Here is a 20,152-nt window from a genome sequence, read left to right as displayed (position 1 = left end):
GAAAATGGAAAGAAAGAAAAGAAAACCAGTTATCACTGACCCGGATAGAAGTATGGTCGCCGCTTTCAACTTTTATTACGTCACCAATGACGTTTTTGACCCGGAGGAGCGAGTCGAGTGGGAACACGCGCGGCGATGTTCAAGTGTCTTCTTTTCTACGAAAAACATCGCGCACAGAGAAAATTTTCGTGTTAATCCTCAAGTTAAGTTACCTGCTTCCACAAAGCGTTTGGAACTGAAAATTTTTTAGATGGCTTTTAGAGCTCCTTTAAGTTACACCGTTTTCACTCTGTACAGGTATACTAGAGTGCCCAGACTTTACATGTGCTAGCTATAAGGGCTGTGACGCGAATGAAATGGCATCAGTAAGGTTGCAAAGTCGTGAGAAAAAATTATGTCGCAAAGACGGCGCCCCCTTACCCCCTTTCCATCTGTGGACTGGTTGATCGTAGGAAGCTCCGAGAAACTGCTTTCGTCTTCACTTAAGGTCATTTACAACATATATTTTTTTCACTGAAATCAAAAAATGTCATCGGCGGACCTTGGTTGATTTGAAATGGAATTACCCAGAAGGGAATGTATTTTGCAATGCTGTGGGGTAAATTCAAGGTGCTCTTTCTGTTTCTGTAAAAAAGAAACGTATGATTGATTTGGCAAATTCCTGCGATCAATTGCAAAAATTCAATTTCTTGCAAATTAAATTCCGTAAAAGTGCTCAGAGGTAATGTCAAACTCTGCTCAAGATAAACAGCGTTTACTGCATAAGTTTCTGACAAGTAGATTTTTAAATAGAATTTTATGACACACTTGGTGAAACACCCTGTATAATGTGTTTCATGCAGAGTTGCAAACATGTCCCCTTACGGGCACCTGAGGTATATTTCACAAATAAATAAATGTCTGTGTGACAGGCCCTGGCTGTCATCAATGAGTCAGGCGTAGATAAGTTTATTTTAAATACTTCTCCATTTGCAGACTGTTGAATAAACACAGACCAGTGTTTTATATGCGTCCCTGCCAGGCTTGTGCAGAGGAAATGTTAAAGGTTGTGTATATGCAGCTGCCTATATAACAAAATATAACCTGCTCTTGAAACACATATTTAGATGAATCTGCCATTCCCTGTAGTTTGAATGAATGAGGTAAACGGTTGAGATAGCTAGGATTACCTCAGTCGATATATTGCATTTGTTCATCTCTAATATGGAATTATATAATGTAGTCAAAAACGCATAGTGAATATATTCTGGCAAAAGTTTATAAATGTCTATTAGTAAGCAGAAAGGAAGTACCTGCCCTTGCTGAGCAGTGGCTGCCAAGAATATCCTACAATGCTCTCCACCGGGCCATCCTTGCGTTTGGTATCACAGCTCACATGGTAGAAGGTGAACAGCAGGTGATGTCTGTCGTGCAGATTCACCGGAAGGACCAGCTTCACCTACAAAACACTCAACTTTGCTCACATGTACACAAAGTGGAGAAATTTCATTTTCAATATTGCCTTATTTTGTACATCATAACTAGGTAAACATTTATGAAATAATACATCGTCAGTCAATAATTTCATCCATTCAATAAATGAAAGACTGTCTATATAAGAAGGGACTGCACATCGTCTGGTAAACCTACTGAAACTGTTCTCAAAGATAAGTAATAGCTCTGTTCTACATTGAGCTGTTTTCTAGCGATCAAATTTTAGAGATTCCTCCGCTTTGCAAAGGTTGTGCATCTACAATTGAATAATTGCACCAGCAGTGGCATTTGAATCTCCCACCACGTGGTTTCAGGTATGCTACCAATTGCACCACGCTAGCTACCCTCTCCAACGTACCAAGCCCCACCACCACCACCACCACCACCACCACCACCACCACCACCACCACACTAGGACACACACACTCACTCTAAACAGATTCTCTCTTACACTGTTGAGAGTCACTCCCACATTCACACAGACGAGGACACTCATGGCGGAGAGCATCTTTTTCATGTAATGTGGTAATAGATGACTAACACAATACAAGCCTCATAACGCATAGTTGCGTACTCCAGACAGGAAAGTGACGCTCACTTTCTGCCCATTCATATCAAACTGGATGGCTATAATGGTCGTCTGGAGCTGACGGCCCAAAAGAGAGGCAAGCAGAGGACGCGAGCGTTCACGTTTTTGTTACAGGGCTGTGTGCAAAATTTTTAAATTGAACCAAATACATTTACATCATGGACACTGTGAATCGAATTCTAATTGTTTATTTTGATTTGGAATTGAATATTCCCAAAAGGCCAAATCTTAATATCTCACTTTGGAAAATTTTGTAACTTTTTGTCCATTGGGGAACTGCTGCTCCAAATGGTGAAGCGTACAGCTTTTTAGTCATATAAACATACTACCTTCAGGAACAGTCACGCAAAATATTTCATTTAAAAAACGCGAATTTCATGAGATAATTATGATTAAGGCACCTGGTATTCTGCTGCAGCAAATTCAAAATTCTGCAGCACCGAATTAAAAATTCCACGATTTTCCCAGGCAAGCAGTCAACGGCTGCTTGAAATGGGAAACACTTTATTTTCTTGGATAATGTGGGAACAAAAAATATTTTACAAAATTATATTCAAAGCACTGTTGTGACTCAGCATTACATAGGTGATATCTCGTGTTCTCCTGTGACAAAGAATGCCGTCTGTCGCCTGCAATCATTTTATACCTGCTGAAAGATCTTTCAGCATCTACAGAGTTTATAGGAACTTTATAGAAGATTATAGGAAGGAGCTTACAATGCATGCCCTTTGGAATTTACATCTTTCAGGACACCATTTTTGTTTCTGGGCTGTAGGCATTATTTAAGTAAGGCAAACTACCAAACATCAAATCAAAATCCCCCACTGCCACCGCTAAACCGCACAGGGGGAGGGACGCCACCCCTTCCTCAGGCGGAGCACGCACAATAAACTTGAGCTAACGTTATCTTAAAGGAGCATTAAAGTGGTATCCAACATGGCCAAAAACTGCGGTCATCTTGTAAAGCAGTATGTGAAAAGCATTCCCACAAAATATTTCTGTCCAATGTTTTTTCACCGCAACGCAATTAATTTGCAAACGCGCTGAGGTGACAGGCCGAGGCGCTCCAACTGCAGACCACACCCACTCTAGTGTGACGTTTGTGGTACGGAGCCCCCTCATTTGTTGGTAGGAAAAACCGTCTCCTACGAACATTGTGACCTGTTTCTTGTTGACTTCTACTCGTTATATGATTTATATCACGTTTTCTGAAAAACAAAACATATATGCAGCCCGACAAAATAAGATTGCGATCACAACGGTAATATCCGTGGCTTCTGTGCAATCTCAAAACTCACAGTAGCAGAAAGCAAGCAATGACGGCACTATTGTGGTGTCACTTGTTAGCCACTGAACCAACTGTGCAGTGAGAACGGTCAGACAGGCTGCACACTGTCGGGAAGCACTGGGATATCGCTGTACAACACACAGTTAGATTCGTGCTGCACCACTCGTTCTTCCCGTGGCGTCAGCGGTCCCAAAAAAACTGAGTTAGTGTCATTGACAGCTTTGAAATCCTCCATTTCAGACATCACGCAGTCGGAGAACGCCTGGCGTCTCCGAAGCGGTAGCAGACGCTCCGGTACGCGCGGTGTTGCTCACCTCGATCATGTGATGCCAGGTTCAATGAGGAGCATCCCCACCACTCACGTCACATAGTGACGTGCATGGCAGCGCTCATCACGTGCCTATCATGAAGGCGAAGAAGGGTGTTTCGCGCACGGTATATTTGGGGGGCTACTGCAGGCGTCCCAATTTCGCTACGGTTGCACTAATTGTGGGGAAACTGTTTTCGGGCGCCTAACATTCCATACCACCCAAAAACAGAAATAAAGTTGTGTGCCTCTAGACTGCTCCTTTAACCTAAACTACAATCTATCTATGTTGGTCCTGCAGCATGGTAAACTTCGTAAAGCAAGCTTCACCTGATGCAGGGAAGCGTCAGGTGAAGCCCAATTTCGAGAGACCTTCATATTCTGCAAATAGTCGGATATTCAGAAATCTGTATATTGGGTATTCGATTCGCGAATAAAACACTTCGAGTGATTGATATTTGACTCAAATTCGAGAACTCGAATATCCGCACACCCCTAAAAATAAGGGATTCCGTGAAATTCCGTGCCAAACGTAGAATTCCGCGATGAATTCTGGATTGCGGAATCGTGGAAAGCCGGGGGTCTTAATTAGGATTAATTCTGCTGGTCGTGTTCGTGCAGCACAGTGCAGTGCAGTGTAGTGTAGTGTGCTGGTGTGAATTCAGTCTAGAAACGAACAAAGAGCGAACGGAGCGGAACGAACGGAAAGAGCGAACGGAAGAGCAAACGGAATGAAATGAGACACACGTTGGATTGAAGCGGCCGAGTGACATGCACGCTCTAGCCAGTGTAACTTTTTTTTGCACTACAACAACCAGCTGAATTCATCAATAGTTTACAAGAATGGGCACAGCAGTGGAGACCTCGCAAATGTTGCACCTGGCGTGTGGCGAGATCAAGTTCCTCAGCACCTTTTTGGGTGTATTTTTAAGCCTACTCGAGTTAACCAGGAGTAGCATTCTACTTTAAGTGCTGTTTCAAACCTGGGTTGAGTTACTCGGTGACTTCAGTACGTAGAGCTTGGGACAAAAGTTTACAGAGCACGGCACTGGCGCATTTCTTCAGCGGAATGACCCGATGCTAGCTTTCAGGAAGAGATCGAATAAGAAACGGGTGACCGTCTACGCTATCCAATTTAGTGCTAGGGTGAAGTGCAGAAATGCCACAGCCCGATGTTCCGTAAACTTTTCTCCAAAGCTGTACCTGTGTTTCAAAACTAGGTAGAATAAACCAGAGAGTTAACTCTGCCAACTCAACTTTCCAGGGTAGGTAGGGATGGGTAAGACTCAATAGTGACATCACGCTGGCCGAGTCTCCTCTTTTTTAGGAAATTGTAAACGAAGCTGGGCCAAAGTACCGTGGGAATAGCTAATCCCTTTAGGGGCACCAAGTAGCGGGATGGTCTACCATAACACAGTTTGAAAGCAAGCACGCTGGCACAGTTGTTTCAATGCACGTTTTGTGACTTGGTTTTCGAAATACAAAACAAGCATCCATACCAACCAGAGAGATTCATTACACAGTTGCCAAAGTACTTTTTACTTTTTTTTTCCTAGTTCAATTGTACATTTTGTGCTTTACCTATTTCTTCTATATTCCATGCGCACAAGTTATGTAGTCATCCAAGCAAAATTAGCGTGATGCTGTATTGTTCCCTTTCTGTTTCAAGCCCCCTAGGCTGCTGGAAAAGAACCGCGACTGCGTACTTTTCTTGAATCTGACGAAATTTTCAATTGTGATTGGATTGTTGTTGGCTGTATGGTATTATGAGATTCTTAGACACGACGCAGGAGGTCCATAACGTCTCCCCACCCATCGTCGTAAAACACTGCTCGCCACCAAACCTACTCGACTGGCTAGCTACTATAGGATCATGAGGCACAACCCCTGTCACGTGATCTGCAATGGAATGCACCCTATATTGGCTGCCGAGAAATGTCTGCTAGCGAAAGCGACCAGTCAAGAGATGGGACGGGCTGCACTAAATGCAACAGCAAAAGAGAGAATGAAACTATGGGGTGACTGACTTTATGCACAGACTGGCAGCCATGGGAAGGAACATTTCTGACCTCCGATATTGTAAGAAAGTTATCACGCAAAAAAGCTAGTCTTTGTACATGTGGGCTTAATGAAGCTCTCCACGAATGAACAGTGTTTGTGTTTGCAGACAAGGAGTAGTGCCGCTCACTTGACTGTATGAATGCATGTCCAAAGGGAAAGAGATGCTTTCCATGCCTTCAAAAGCTTTGTCTAACTCTCTTTGTAACATCTTTCTTCGCTTCGGCACATCTAGCCGGGAGAGGGCTCTTCTTCTAGGTGGAGTATAATCCGGGACAGCTCCAGCCATCTGTTGGAGGTTGATAGCAACCATTCTTGCAATTTCTTTCTTCACATAGGAATTAGTCTGTGCCTCACAGTTTCGGTTATCGCCAGTGGATTTCTTTGCACCTTGAAGTAGTCCATTCACTGTCTCCATATTCTTTACCAACACCGCAATAGTTCGAGTAAAAGAAATCTTTCGCCAATGTTGCACACTCAGTACACTACACTCCCGCTTTCGATTTATAAACCACTTCACAAGTCCACATGACACTGTTGACGCCTAGATGAACATGAGACACAGGGAGGCGCCACTGTCCGAAACGTGATGTGACGATTGAGTGGATTACGTGTCAGGCTGGCATAATATCAAACGTGTCGCATCCCTACTGCACAACACTTTTCACCATATGTGAATTTTCACAGTTGCCTCAGTTTCGTCCACAATGCTGACTTGAAAGTGCACCAATTAAGCTGCTGCACTATGTTTAACCCTTTGAAGAGTGGGAAACAATTACAACTGCATGTCAAAATGGGTAAGGTTTCATAGACAACGTATACACCTAATGAACTGTGGAAAGTTATTTGTCGAGTATTCCTATGAATATTCCATAAGCCTTTGACAGTCACGTATTGCTTATACTTACACCCTGGTTATGTATAACAGAACAACGTTTTGTGTTTTTCTACTTCTCTGCAAAGGTCCGCGAGAGTGTGGTATGCACCGCCGTACGAAGAGGTCTTTGTATCAACTCAACACATACGAATTTGATGTCTTTCTGTAGCTGAGCGCGCCGCGTCACCTGTTGGTGCAGGCAAACACCTCCTGCATGTTCGGCTTCACTGCGTCTGCAGAGCGGGCGACGCTCACCCAATAGTGACATCACCAGTACACATGTAAAAATAGCCCACAGATGGCACCACAGTTCTCAGAAGCCTCAAGCAGCCAAACATCACTCCCAAAGCACCACCATAAAGAGAGGGAGCAAAAATTCAAACCAAGACCTTCGGACACACTGGTGTGCCCGTACCCACAGCAGCACGGCCCCTCCCGACGCACCGGTACGCCCGTATCCTTCAAAGGGTTAAGAAATACTAGAAAAATATTGAAAACTGATAATACTAAAAATCGCTTGTGAATACTGTTCAAATAAAATTTACTATTCGATTCAAATTCAAAGTTTCTAATATTCACACAGCTCTAATTTAAACCGAACTTGTCATCATTCTTGAAACATTTAATAGTAATTTGTCACCTGCCCTACATGTATCAAGTACTACTTGACTGTCACGTATGACCTATCCACCAACCCCAGGCGGCCGCCTTGTGTTAAAAATTAACATAAAAAACGCGAAGATCAATTTCTTTTTTCCTCCACTACTAAGAGTGCCTTTTGGATACATGAGCACGAATTAGGTTATGGGGAACCTACCTTAGCACTGTGGCTGTACCAACAAATGCCTATTCTGACGTTAGTGCCTATTTTGGCATAACCTTTGAGGTTATGACCCACCTTATTCTTCAAACATCGCCTAAATTAGCCTTTGGGTAGTGAAATGAGACAAGTCTTCATGAATGCATCACTTTATGTGACTACGCCACACTGCTGAACTCTGTTATCCCTGAAAGAGTGCGCTTCGCAAAACTAGTTTCGGGTGGTCTGAACATCAGTCACTGGTTCCTTACTATCAATATATCACCATTTGTTTCATGACACATGATGAAAAGTCATATGCTCCTACCACAAGCTTATCCATCCTTCGCTGTGTCTTCATTGTATACCTAGTCACGCCCTTTATAAAGCTGTTCGTATAGATAGCACATGGAGAGTGCGTCGAGGCATCCAGTAGATGACACACTCGGGATGAAACTATGCTGTCTGTAGAGACAGTGGAGGGGCAGGAGTTGGGATTAAAATGACGCCATATGTACGACAATCTGCCTTCCAATGTCCGTTACATTAAGTTTGCTCCACTGAGTTCTGCCAAACACAGCTTCACTGCTCACAAGCTGGTGCTCCGCAAAACACGGCCGAGCTTCATACCCACAAGTATAGAAATGGTGCTCATGTCTTACTGATACATGGACTGGGTGAAATGGGTCACTTGGCGAGACAAGCATTGTGTTTGAGGTTTTCAAGCTCTTAGGACAGGTTTCATGTAACAAGTCGTTTACATTACTTGCTACTATATTTTAAAGGTCAATTTTTATCGCTCATTTTGCATCACGAGCGCAGAAATAACAGATGACCACGATAGAGAAAAGAAAGAAATGGGAACATAAGTTTACAAAGTCGCGCTGGCTAAAAACACACAAAAGGGGGTGAAAAGAAAAATTTTTTTCTACCAATCATGGAGCCCAGAAAAGGAGAAAACGTGTGGTAATTTGTGATGCCTATAATCAATCCCTGCCTATAATTCCATTTTGAGTGCCTTAATCAAGATTTCTTTCTGCCTGTTTAAGGTGCCTAAAATAAATATTTTTTTTGTGCCTAAATATCTGGGATCTAGTCATCACAGTGGAAACATGCACATGCATGGTGGCTGTATGCCACATTACAGTATGTTTAAGCTGAGGTCTGCTAACACAGAATCATAGCATCATTCTGCAATTTTTAGGGCAGATCGTTCTTGTGATCAATGACTAGAAATAACTGGCCCGACCTCTTCGTAGAAGTCCGGATTGACGCAGTGATGAGTAACAGCAGTAAACGACTGCGACACATACAAGGATTCTCCAGGTCGTCCACGGATGCACTGGAAGAAATAAAATCACAATTCAAAAGACTCTAGATAGAAGGAGACCATACTTTTAGTGCCTTTGTGTCCTCTTCGTCTCCATCTCTTAGTTCCACACAACACGAGACGTTTCTGGCCTGCATTCATGACATAAGATTACAACATAACTTCAGGTTCAAAGATGCACAACATCCATAAGAGTTTTACACTCGAACTGTTCCCAATAAGACAAAGCCACAACAAGACATGTACTCCCTTCACTGTGACAGTTACTCCCTGAAAATGCTGTGGACAACTTCATGCGACGTAAAATGCTGTCATTGAGGTAACCAAATTCAGTAGAGGTGGACAAGACTTCTATCCCGTTTACTGTACAGATAATACCTTGTGACCAGTTGCAAAGCATCAAGGTAACCTCACCTTTGCAAAAGCTTTCTGGCTGTCATATCTGAGATTCTTGGGGTAGACATAGAGGTGGCTTAGGTAGGAGCAAAACGGGCTACTGTCTGCTGCAACCTCCGTCGGAAATTGCTGGATTTCAAGCGTCGGATCCTTCGTCGGTGGCACGGGAAAAGGTACCACGGGCACCGAGGATGCCGTCAGTGTATCTAGCACATACATCAATCTCTTGAACAAATACTAGTCGCCAACTGATTCTTCGGCCTTCTGGGAGCCATAGAATCGGTGCAAATTATCAAGCAGCACAAATTTATTGCCAATAAGAAAAATTGACTTTCCCTCCAGTCTTTATTTCAAGGTGGGTTAGAAAGCTTTCCATGTATCTCTCCTTCACCACATGGAACAATGTACTGGGAAAGATTTCAAGTGTAGCGTGTCGCTGTGTCCATTCACAAGTGTGCTGACGGCTGCAACGATTGCCGCAGTTAACGGAACCAAGAACTTAACGAATGACACTTTTTGTCAGTTGTTAATTATGCAACAAATTTAATCCACATACACATTAAAAATCACATTGGAGAGGAGTAATGATGCCTTGAACTAAAGCCAAATTATCCTCAGCGCTCTTTTCTACTACGTTACTACTGAGAAAGCTAGAAGGAAGGGGTACTGTCTGCCACAGTCCCTAAAGGGGCACTAAAATGCAAAAACAAGTTGATTTCAAATTACGTTACACGCTATGCTGATTTCATACTTGTTATCATAATTCAAAACTTTGATTCCGTTACGGAGATACAATCAAAATTATACCAGACTCTTTCTTGCTTCGGCGCTAAGCAATGAACGTCGTTTCAGCTCGTGCATCAGTGTTTTTAGTCCATGCTGCGCGTGCCACGCCATGGAGCACTCCCGGTGAAAAACATAGTGCACGTTGCAAAGCGGACGGGAATCGCTGTCCGAAGGACTTGATGATAAATGTAGATAAACTGGAACATTCGCAAGAACTGTTGTGGGCTACAATTTATGCAGCAGTGCCCATTCCAAATCCACATGCCCACGATAGGTATGCACGTGCTTCTCCTGCTGTCTCAATGGATGCCGCCAATCTGTACCTCCTGGGGATCCCATTTGCTGCCGCCAAAGACGGCTGTTTTCCGTTTCTAAACGGTAGTGCTGTGTGAACTAATTTCGCTTGCATTGTACTAATTGAAACACAGACTTTCATTTGAGAGCAAGTTGTTTAGTGCCTCTTTAACGGAGTTTCTTGAATCCGCAAGGTTACGGAGTCACATCAAATTTGTTTCATTTTTGTACAACAACAGAACCGCGATAGAAGGAGAGATTGGTATGAAACCTCAATCTATAATCCCCATCCGACGTATTGCAGACATGCTTTCGGGCACTGAAGACACCAAAGACATATGACGCTGATGGTGTTACTGATGCTGTGGAGGCAGTGAATGTTGACATTATGGTCTCAACAGATATTGGCTGTACATTTACCAAAATAACCTTTTCCCCACTTGATGTATGGAACAACATCTAACTGCTTTTACATCCTGTATTTAGAAATCGACTGTTTAAACATGTTTAGAGCACACTAGCCGCACATACGAGCTAAGCTGACACACACTTTCGGGAGATAGCATAAAAAACAAAAAAATGCTCGAGACGAAATGTGTCAGAAAAGTCAAGCTGTTCTTTTGAGAAAAGGTTTGAAATAATGCGGGCAGAAGTACATTGGCTATATGGGGCACCTGACAGACGCGATAGTTTTGTCAGAAAAATCAATGCATATCGTATTGATAAAATGGTCAAATTGGCAGCAAGCTGGTGAACATTCAAGCTTGAAAAACCTTGAGCTTAAGTCTTAAGCATTTTTGTCGCTTCAAGCTCAAGGTTTTTCAAGCATGTTGTGTATACTCTAAAGTTAGCTGACCTAATGTGGATACAAATCGACTCCAACCAATGTCTACTAGACGTCTGATGAATCAGTTTTAAACAGTGCATACTGCGTCCGATGAGCCAATGTCTCACATTTTGTCAAACCTTATTGCAGACAGTGTTCCAATTCGATCCAAGTAAATGTGCCACTTACTTTCTAGAATTTCGTCTGGCTTCAGTTGCTTTATTGTGGCCTTGATCTGCCCTGGAATCACTGTAAAGTGCTTGGACTTTTCAGGCCTGAAACATGTTTTCACTTTTATAGGTACAAGAGAAACATCTCACATAATGTGCACAAAAACCCTATTAGAATTTATTCTATTGCAAGATATTACAAAACAAAAAAAAACAAAAAAAATTACACATTCAATGGTATGTGTATGTTTAGGGAACATTTCCCACACAATCCAAGTTCAAGGGAAAGTAACATTTTCTTGCTGGAAAGAGAAGGAATCTTTGTAAACTACAGTTCTGGCATTAATTTTTTTTTAATATTGTACAAGAGAATGTATTTTTTTTTTTTTGTGCAATGTGCTTCCAGACAGTAAAATGCTGAAGAAGGTGAAGAGCATGTTGGTTTAGACTTGACATGATGGGAACGCATAACGACAAGAATGGACACAGACGGCATTGAACTTGCAACTGATTTTATTAACATGAAACAACACTAGTCGGCAGAGGTCCCACGACCTCCAGTGGAGACAGGTCCACTGACCTCTGACTCACAATGTTGTCTGATGAGCGTTCAATGTAGCTGGCCTCCAAAATTTTGCGACATAGCCGAGAAAGGTGTTGGTACATAACCCCAGCCTTATTGTACAGAGGGTTAAAACTGGGACGAGACCATAAATGTGCTTTTAGTGCAGATCTTCTGAAAGGGACTGTTTCCACTAGAGGTCACTTTTGCGTGAAGAGACGCAGAGCCGACCCAGAGTTTGGCCATTCTCTAATCTTTTGCCGCCTCGTGGATGGAGCCTGTTTTGACGTGAGTCATCATTACGCCTCCCAAAAAGCCTGAATCCAAGCAGAATCCACTCATCAGCCATCTGGTGGATGCCGTTTTGAGGCTGTCTGCCAGCTGGTCAATACATGCGTTGTCGCGTTCAATGTCATCTACCGGAATTGTCGGCCTACGAATTCCACCTATGATATGGCAGGCTTTGTTGCCAAACTGAAAGAATTCAAGTATGAAGGGCTTTCAAAGGAGTACACACATTTCTTCCCTCCTTGCATCGCACACAACGCTCCGCATCATAATGGCATCAGCAGCTGGGTGAAGACCGGGTAAAATAGAGCACGGCGAGGGAAGTCATTGAGCCGTGACGTTTCATGACACCCTTCAAGTTAGGCTTCTCCTAATGGCCAAACTCTCTCCATAAATGGCTCTAACAGGACCTTCCAAGCTAGCGTTGTTTCTTGTTAAGTTGCTAGTTCAACGCTGTCTGTGCCCATCCTTGTCCTCCTGCCTTCCCATCATGTCAAAGAAAATGTTACTGTAATTTTGCGATAGTTCAATTTCTTATCACTAAATTTTTATATACTCTCACAGCAGCAGTGAAAAATTCACGAAGGATAAATGCTGTTGACCAAATCTTTTAACACTCTTTCTAAATGTTTGGTGCAATACTAGGCACATTCCTAAACATACTCAGTTTGATGGGAAGTAGATCAGCTCCATTCCAAAGTTGACTCAGTTAACTCAATGACGTCATAAACCTAGCACTCAAAATAAGGTTGGGTCAACTTGAGCAGCTACCCATCTGTAACCGGTGGATAGCAGTGTGTAATTATGTCATCGGCTGATTCACCACTGTTTCCTAGCCGTCTCCAAGCGACTGGCCACTTTGTCAGTTGTCATTCACACAGCTATTCGGACGCGATGTATCAATGTGTTTTCGCGACAGGACCTTTTCTAGTGAAAGGGAGACCTATGCGCAAATAATGCACCCTGGACAAGCACACTAGTGAGAACTAAGCTGATGTCAACAGTGATTATACTGACAAATACTTACACAATTACAATAAAAAAGAAGACATACATTACTTTTCGTTTGTCCTGTCACTCAGAATCGCTTTATCCCAGTCGTGGTCTTAGTCCATGACACACAGTTAGACCTCCTAAAGAACTATCACATTGCGCTTTCACAGATCACTACAATGATCATACCACTCAATCCACCACGTGGTACTACCCTACGACATGATCACAACCTGTTTGATGGTTTACTTAGGAATGTACCCATTATGAATATGAGTGTGCGAAAAATTGGTAAAACCAAAAGCAGATTTGGCGAGTGTTGCAAAAAGTGAAGCCAACATAACAAGATCTTCCAGTATTCACATTTCAGTGATGGCATTAAGACACACAAATAAACACTAAGCAGTTAAAGGGAAGCTTTTTCACATACCTCCTCAAGTCACTGAGGTGCTTCAAGATGTCGTCTTCTGAAAGCCTGGCACTGTCCTGACGATAAATATGACCAAAGTCTGGCGACCTGTCCAGCTCACAGGAAAAGCGAGTAAAGATTGGTCTGCAATTAATGATACAATATGATGCAATATGGACAGTTTATTACAGCGCTCATTTTAGAACCTAAATAACAAGACATGGACTCACTTGGCAGCCCAAGCAAATGGCATACGATAATGTCCTAGCCTCTGACAACAGGTTCGGGCCAGTTTCTGGGCTTTGGTGCCCTGCCTGGCATCGCTTCCATGCCTTAAGTAGGACTCAGATGCCTGGTTGATGCTTCCCTGGAGGACTTTCTCGATCCGCACCACGAGGAAAAGCTCTGGCTCGGGCCTTTGGATTGTGAATACTGCCTGCAAGTGAGTTATGTGACCCACAAAATGCGATAGAATGAGTTTCTTAAAAAATGTCCACAAGGAATCAACAAGTTACATACCTGTCTCGGAAAAGCTAGCCACTCCTCTCCTAGCTCTTTCAAACTGGCACCATTGCAAGTGGTGCTTCCAGCGCTCTTTCTCCTAAGTGTCTTGGGAAGCATGTTCCTCAGGTATGCGTTGTTCACATCAAAGTAGAAGTCTTCTGAAACTTTCCGCATGCGACGGACGTCATAGACAGCCATCGTTGTTATGTATGGCTCCACCTGAACAAAAAAGAACTGATGCCGTCACATAACTGTTTGACACGGCATTGATGTAAATGTCAAAGGGCATGGTAGTAGACAATGGGGTCTGCACATCAGCAGTGGCCTGGATTTACAAATGGTTTTTAGGGATGAAGAGAAATGAAGCACAGAAGCAAACATGTCTTTAATGTATCTCATATGACAAGCTCAAGGTATGCTGCAGCCATCTCTGTAGAAACCTGTAAGAGACAAGTTCATCCATTAAGCATTTATCTCACGTCTCACAATAGTGTCCTAACTTGTTAACAATGACACATTTCATTTTCTGGCCCCCAGTACTCATGTGCCTTCATATTCCTCAAGCCCCTTTGGTATTTCTTAATACAAAACTGCAAGTGGGGCCCACAGGCCTACAACCAAGTTGGTTCAGAGATAAAAGCAGCACAACTGAAGTAATTTTGGAATGCTCAAAAGAAAAAGTATGCTAATAGATTCTAATTTTGAAGATATGCAGGCACAGGTATTGTGCACTTACGGAAAAGGAGCATCAGAGGCATTCAAGGCCATGTTCAAAAAAAGAATCTCCTCTCTGCCTCACCGTTGTGCAATACGAGTGTGTCGACACGTAGCATTTTATGGTGGCCTGAAATGTAATCTGCTTGATCGGCATCGACAAGCAGCAGCATCGCCTTTTGGGGTGGGGAGAGGAATTTCGAAGTGGACTGCAAACCGAAAGCAGGAACGTAGCATACTAACTGTGTGATATTGCAGAAGTAGTTTCCTTCACTCACACAATACGTGCTGGTAAAGGATATGGAGACATCGCGTGGGCTACTTCCAAGTTCTGCTGGAAATAACCGAAACTGTGAAGGACAATGGTTAATTCCCAAAAGTGACTGCTATCCTCCTAGCCTGCTCCAGCTGGCTAACAATCTCAGCCAGAAGCAGATCCAGGATTTTTCTGAGGCCAAACAGAATTAGGTTAGGTAACACCACCAACAAACTGACTGCTGTAAATTCTTGACCATTCGCTTTCATTCAGTTTAGTTAAAACTGAAAAGAAGTCAGACTATTTATGCTTAAGTCATGCACATTGGCATGTAGGTGCCAGGCATGTCAACAAGAGCTTACTTTGTCCAAATCCCCTTGGTGGTATTGGAGGCACGAAAATTATGAGAAATGGAAAGCCCTGTCCCTAGTGGAGAGTCCTTGAAAGCACATGCACAGGTAGCAACGCAATAGTTCTTCCATGGCACCAAAAACATCTGCACGCTACATGTAGGCTGAGACCTGCTGGCTGTCATGCCAGATACTTCCGCTGGAGACTGTGTTGAAGGCAATGACATTGCACTTGTGTATTGTAATGCAGTACACAATGTTATGACTGTAAAAGGAAACCCTACCTGTTGCATTCAATCAATATGCACAGAGGAAAAAATTCGCAGGACAGTTACGGTTGTGTAATGCAAATTTCAGCGACAGCTGTTGTGGGTTAATGCTGACACTTTTATTGCTGAAGTATGGAGAACCACTTAGGGTGACGAGTACTGCTTTGTGATCTGTGAAGTGAGTAGTGATGTGGTCGATATTCTTGACAAGGTCTCGGTTTTGGAAGACCAAGTCAATACAGGTCTTTCTCAAGGTTGTTACGGCCCTTGTTCTGGTGGCGAGTTGCAACATCAGCACTTCTTGTAGACCGGTGATGAAGCTGGTGGTCTTTGCGTCGATGTTAAAGTCCCCCAGCAGCAGTATCGGCAATCGCATGTGAACTGTTAAGGCATAGGTGAGGTATGTTATAACTCACGAAACTGTCACGGTGGGGGCGACGTAGACGAGCACCACTCTCATATTGCACCGCACACATCTCAGTTACGTCTTCGCAGTCAGCAAAGAGGTCTAGGGGTGAAGCGTTGACACCATCTCCAATATCCACCTGCCACTCCACCTGTACAGTTCTTGCAGTCGCGTCGAGAGGCATAGCTATACGAAAGCCCATCACCTGCAACAGTGCAGACCGCCTGGAGGCACGATGCACACAAGCGGAAGGCGGTACAATTGAAAATTCTAGTCGAAGTAGTGCATGGCAAGTCAATTGCAGCGTTGTGAGATCATTCTTGAACCACAAGCGATCACACACTGAGCTGCACACAACTGCACCCAAATGGGTTCTCCATGAACTGCCTAGTGAGGCCCTGTGTGGCTCCTCCGGCCGTCGCTTCACTTTGACATCTCTTTGCCTCCGCTTCGGCAGCACGTACTGCAAGGTCTTGCCACCGAGTCAGTCTTGCCTCAGCTTCGCCGCCATGCATGTTGGCACCTTGACATTGCACTCTCTTGCTTGTGGCCTCCGCTGCACGACAAGTTAGGTCTTCACAAACTCTGCGCTTCTGTTTGTGTTGTCGTGCACGCCACAAAGCTTGTAAGTCAGCAGGACCTGGTAGCAGCAGTCGGAATGCCTAGGCATTCTGTACATTGCCAAAGCCATTTCAGGCAAAGTATGAAAAATGTTTCTTCTTGGCAGTAAACCACTGTTGCTGAATGTTGTTCTGGTTTTTCTTCCTTTTGCATAAACACAACCAAAGTGGGTCTTACGTAGACTGTTCTTCAGTCGTGACTAACTTGGTGAGTTTTGGTCTGTACTTTCTTTTTGTGTAAACATTCGACACGGTGGCGCCATGATGAAAAGAAACAGTTTTGTACTTTGCCTGCCACAGTAATGTATGAGATGCGTTTCATTTAGTAATTTGCCGGCTATTTGGGCATTTTACAGAATGACGGATTTGACACTTTGTCGGTAACTTATCCATCAAGAGCAGATGACAAACCTGACAGAGGGATCCCTTATCACAGTCCAGGGGTGCTTGTAGTTTGAACTTGACTTCTTCACATCTTACAAACACACGGGTGTGTAGGTCCTCTTTGAAGGGTTCCACGTGCCTTTCATAGTTGCTCACCACACTCAAGTTTGTAGATTTCTAATGATAGAATCAATATGGATTAAATAAGTTATTGGTCTCAAAAGATCGACAGTGCTGTCTAACACACCCAAAAATACTAAGAAGGCAACACCAGATAAGGTATATAATAGTGCCAGACTACAAATCTGGACAAATCTGGAGGTAAACATTTTGCATTTATTTTTTTTATTTGTAATTTGGGTGGCTCAAAGTAAAACATTTTGTTGGACTAACATCGAATGACACTTACAAGAAGACTGTTTTGCATTCTTCCTTTTTGTACTGCAATAGCGAGATTTGTTATCCGGTGCATTGCAGAAGTTTTGCTATTTTGGTTCAGAGAATTACCTCAAACAAAATAAGATATGCATAATGCATGTACGGAACAGAAAATGCACATTGGGCAACCATACCTGAAGGTCTGGATAGATCGAATACAGGTTCTGTCTGTTCTGCTTCCGGGCCTGTGCTATGGAGTAGTCAGTCTCCCTTGCATACTGAATAAAAATTCACATTTTACAAACCGTACATACATTACTTACTGTATGCAATACCTTAACCAAATCTGGGTTTTTGCTGTGTTCCAAGCTTTTCAAAGTTCCATACCCATACAGCGATGATGTGACGTTTTCTATAGGACAAGGCAACACATTTCAATCCTAATGCATTAAATTTGTTGGCTGAATTCACCTTCGGGAGAGACAGGCTGCTTTTTACTTGAGTCATTTTTGTTATTGGCAATGATAGCGACAAGCATTGCCATCCAGCCGTCCATGTCCACTTCACTCTCAGCACCCAAGACGCATGATTTGTGCCCATCTTGCATTTGAAGTTCCAAGCTTTGCTTACTTCTCTTGGAGTTCTGAAAGTTTTATGATGAAATGAAGACAAACTGGCCAAGTACAACTATCAGAAGAATTTCAACATTTGCACGAAAACGCGTTAAAATATTCTGAGTAGCTGTGCGACCTTTGGTACTCACAGCTGTGTAGCTATGCATTGCGGGCAGACTTTGACACGATTATTTCTCTATGTTTGAGAGTTCTCAGCATATATGTTAATATTTCAAAATTATCTGTAACAAATGCATTGCAACTCAAACCCTGTTGACATGTTCAGGAATCTTTACAATCTTTTCTCAACGAGGTCATACTGCAAATACACAAGACAAGAACCTTTACCAAGAACCTTCCTCGGCAGAGCCATTCTGTTGAAAGGCCTGGTGTCATGTGCTTTCCACTCACACATGCTATCCGATGCTTAACTCCGCATATATAGCTGTTGCTGTAAAATGATGAGGTGCCTGTGCTTGACATCACAGCTGTTGGGGTTTGACCAGAACTACAAACGTGTTATCCATGTTGTTGAAATCATTACAAATTGTCTTGTAGCTGTAACATGCAACGGCTTTGGTGATGCAATGTCACTGTCCTTTTCTTTCTCTGTCTATAAAGTCTAGAACGTTCTGCAGCAATGAGTGGCACACTTTTGGATTCCTTAGAGTTCACTTTAGAGGCACTCTGGGAGCACAGTGTGAAGGTAATAAATCTTTGCACCCTGTTTTCTTGAGACCTTTGTGTTTGTGTTCCTTTGTGGGCTGGACCTTTTAAATTTGTCACAGTTAAGGTACACAGAGTACGAGTCACACACAGTGTGTGTGTGTAGATTGAAGTATTGTATTCGTATTGCATTGAGATGCTGTATCTCCAAGCAACTGCTAAATGTGTCGTAAGAGCTGACAGGGCATGCAGTCTTTGATATGCTCGTGCGAGATTTGCTCCTGTACACGCTGACGATCTCAGGGTAATGTACTCTCAATAACAGTGCTTTTCAGTTTGTCATAGAGACAGACATCAGGAGGAGAGATGGGGATGTTAGCTACCTCAATGAGCACGTCTTCTGGGAGAATGGAGATCACACGATTAAACTTTGTCGTCTGCAACATTACATGTCCCAAGGCAAACTGGCAGTCAGCTTGACCAAACCATACGTCCGCCCCGCGATCTGATGAACGGCGGTAAACCAAGTGAGAGACTGAAGGCACAACGGACGTACTCTGTGCCTTGTCCATACTGACTTAGTGCAGTAAGACGTTCACAAATAAGGCAGAAGCAAAGACAAACATAATCTCGGAATCACGGTACGGAAGAAGTGACTACCGAGTTTTGTGCATGACACAATGCTAGTCCTCCACAAGTGCTTTAAAACCCTCGAAAGCCCGAATTAATTTTTTTTTTCAGAGACTTATGTTACTGCAATACAAAATCAACTGTGGCACATGCCTGATCACTCCAAAAAGTTTTTTTTAAAGTTGCTGTTGCTGGTGGCAAGATGCATAGTGATGCCATATGGCATCGCTAGATCTTTGCATAAGGAAAATTTATGTGCATTCAAATTTAGCATTATTTCTTAGGCATTCAGTCTAGTAGGCCACAAACACAATCAAGCTTTATTTACAATGCAAACACATTTCAGATGGCTATCTGAGGCACTTGTGGAACGGCATGAAACAAGCAATGCATTCATCGTAGCCCACACATTTATTGTTATGGTCTGAAACGTCGTGTAAATTTATTTTGCAGCAGCTCTATCAGCCGCTGTAGCTTCCTCATTTCATCGATCTTGTCTACTATACACAATCTAATTCCGGACATCTTCAGCAGCCTCTGAGCAACCTCGCTTTCCTGGAAGCGTGTTGTACCCAATGAGGATGAGAATAGCAAGGAAGATCCTAATTTCTTTATTTTATAATACATCTGAGCTATGAACTCAAAATCATTGCAAATATTTGTGGCATTTTTATCCAAAATTATGATCAGCTTAATAAAAGAAGAGAGCAAAAAGGGTACTTGCGTCGAATGAGAGTCATTTTTTCTTCAGTAACATAACGGCCTCAGTTTGCGTCATGCTACACTAAAAAGCCAAGGCAAAGAAGAAGTATGCAAGGTATGTCCAAGGTGATGGCTATGACACTTTTGAATTTGATCACAACCCAAATCAAAACCGAAACCATTTATTTTCTGACACATGGTATAGTGATGCCAG

At 43.0% G+C, this 20,152-nt stretch overlaps 1 protein-coding gene across 6 annotated transcripts in view; it reads right to left on the bottom strand.

Moving 5' to 3' along the window:
- The window catches only part of LOC135367473 (dedicator of cytokinesis protein 9-like), an 83,408-nt gene that overhangs the window by 48,822 nt on the left and 14,434 nt on the right, over positions 1 to 20,152 (bottom strand). For all 6 annotated transcript variants that reach the window (XM_064600776.1, XM_064600777.1, XM_064600780.1 and 3 more), the window contains 12 exons: positions 17,798 to 17,969; positions 17,662 to 17,738; positions 17,521 to 17,604; positions 16,976 to 17,125; positions 13,965 to 14,168; positions 13,676 to 13,881; positions 13,467 to 13,589; positions 11,213 to 11,298; positions 9,136 to 9,323; positions 8,787 to 8,852; positions 8,641 to 8,733; positions 1,293 to 1,438 (listed from right to left, as the gene is read on the bottom strand). In XM_064600776.1, the coding sequence (XP_064456846.1) occupies positions 1,293 to 1,438; positions 8,641 to 8,733; positions 8,787 to 8,852; positions 9,136 to 9,323; positions 11,213 to 11,298; positions 13,467 to 13,589; positions 13,676 to 13,881; positions 13,965 to 14,168; positions 16,976 to 17,125; positions 17,521 to 17,604; positions 17,662 to 17,738; positions 17,798 to 17,969 (1,595 nt within the window). The remainder of the gene's footprint in view (positions 1 to 1,292; positions 1,439 to 8,640; positions 8,734 to 8,786; positions 8,853 to 9,135; positions 9,324 to 11,212; positions 11,299 to 13,466; positions 13,590 to 13,675; positions 13,882 to 13,964; positions 14,169 to 16,975; positions 17,126 to 17,520; positions 17,605 to 17,661; positions 17,739 to 17,797; positions 17,970 to 20,152) is intronic.

The sequence above is a fragment of the Ornithodoros turicata genome, chromosome 8 (genome assembly GCF_037126465.1).
Source record: "Ornithodoros turicata isolate Travis chromosome 8, ASM3712646v1, whole genome shotgun sequence".
Classification (NCBI taxonomy): Eukaryota; Metazoa; Arthropoda; class Arachnida; order Ixodida; family Argasidae; genus Ornithodoros; species Ornithodoros turicata.
The sequence above is the reverse complement of the archived record's forward strand: the minus strand, read 5'-3'. Positions and strand labels throughout refer to the sequence as shown.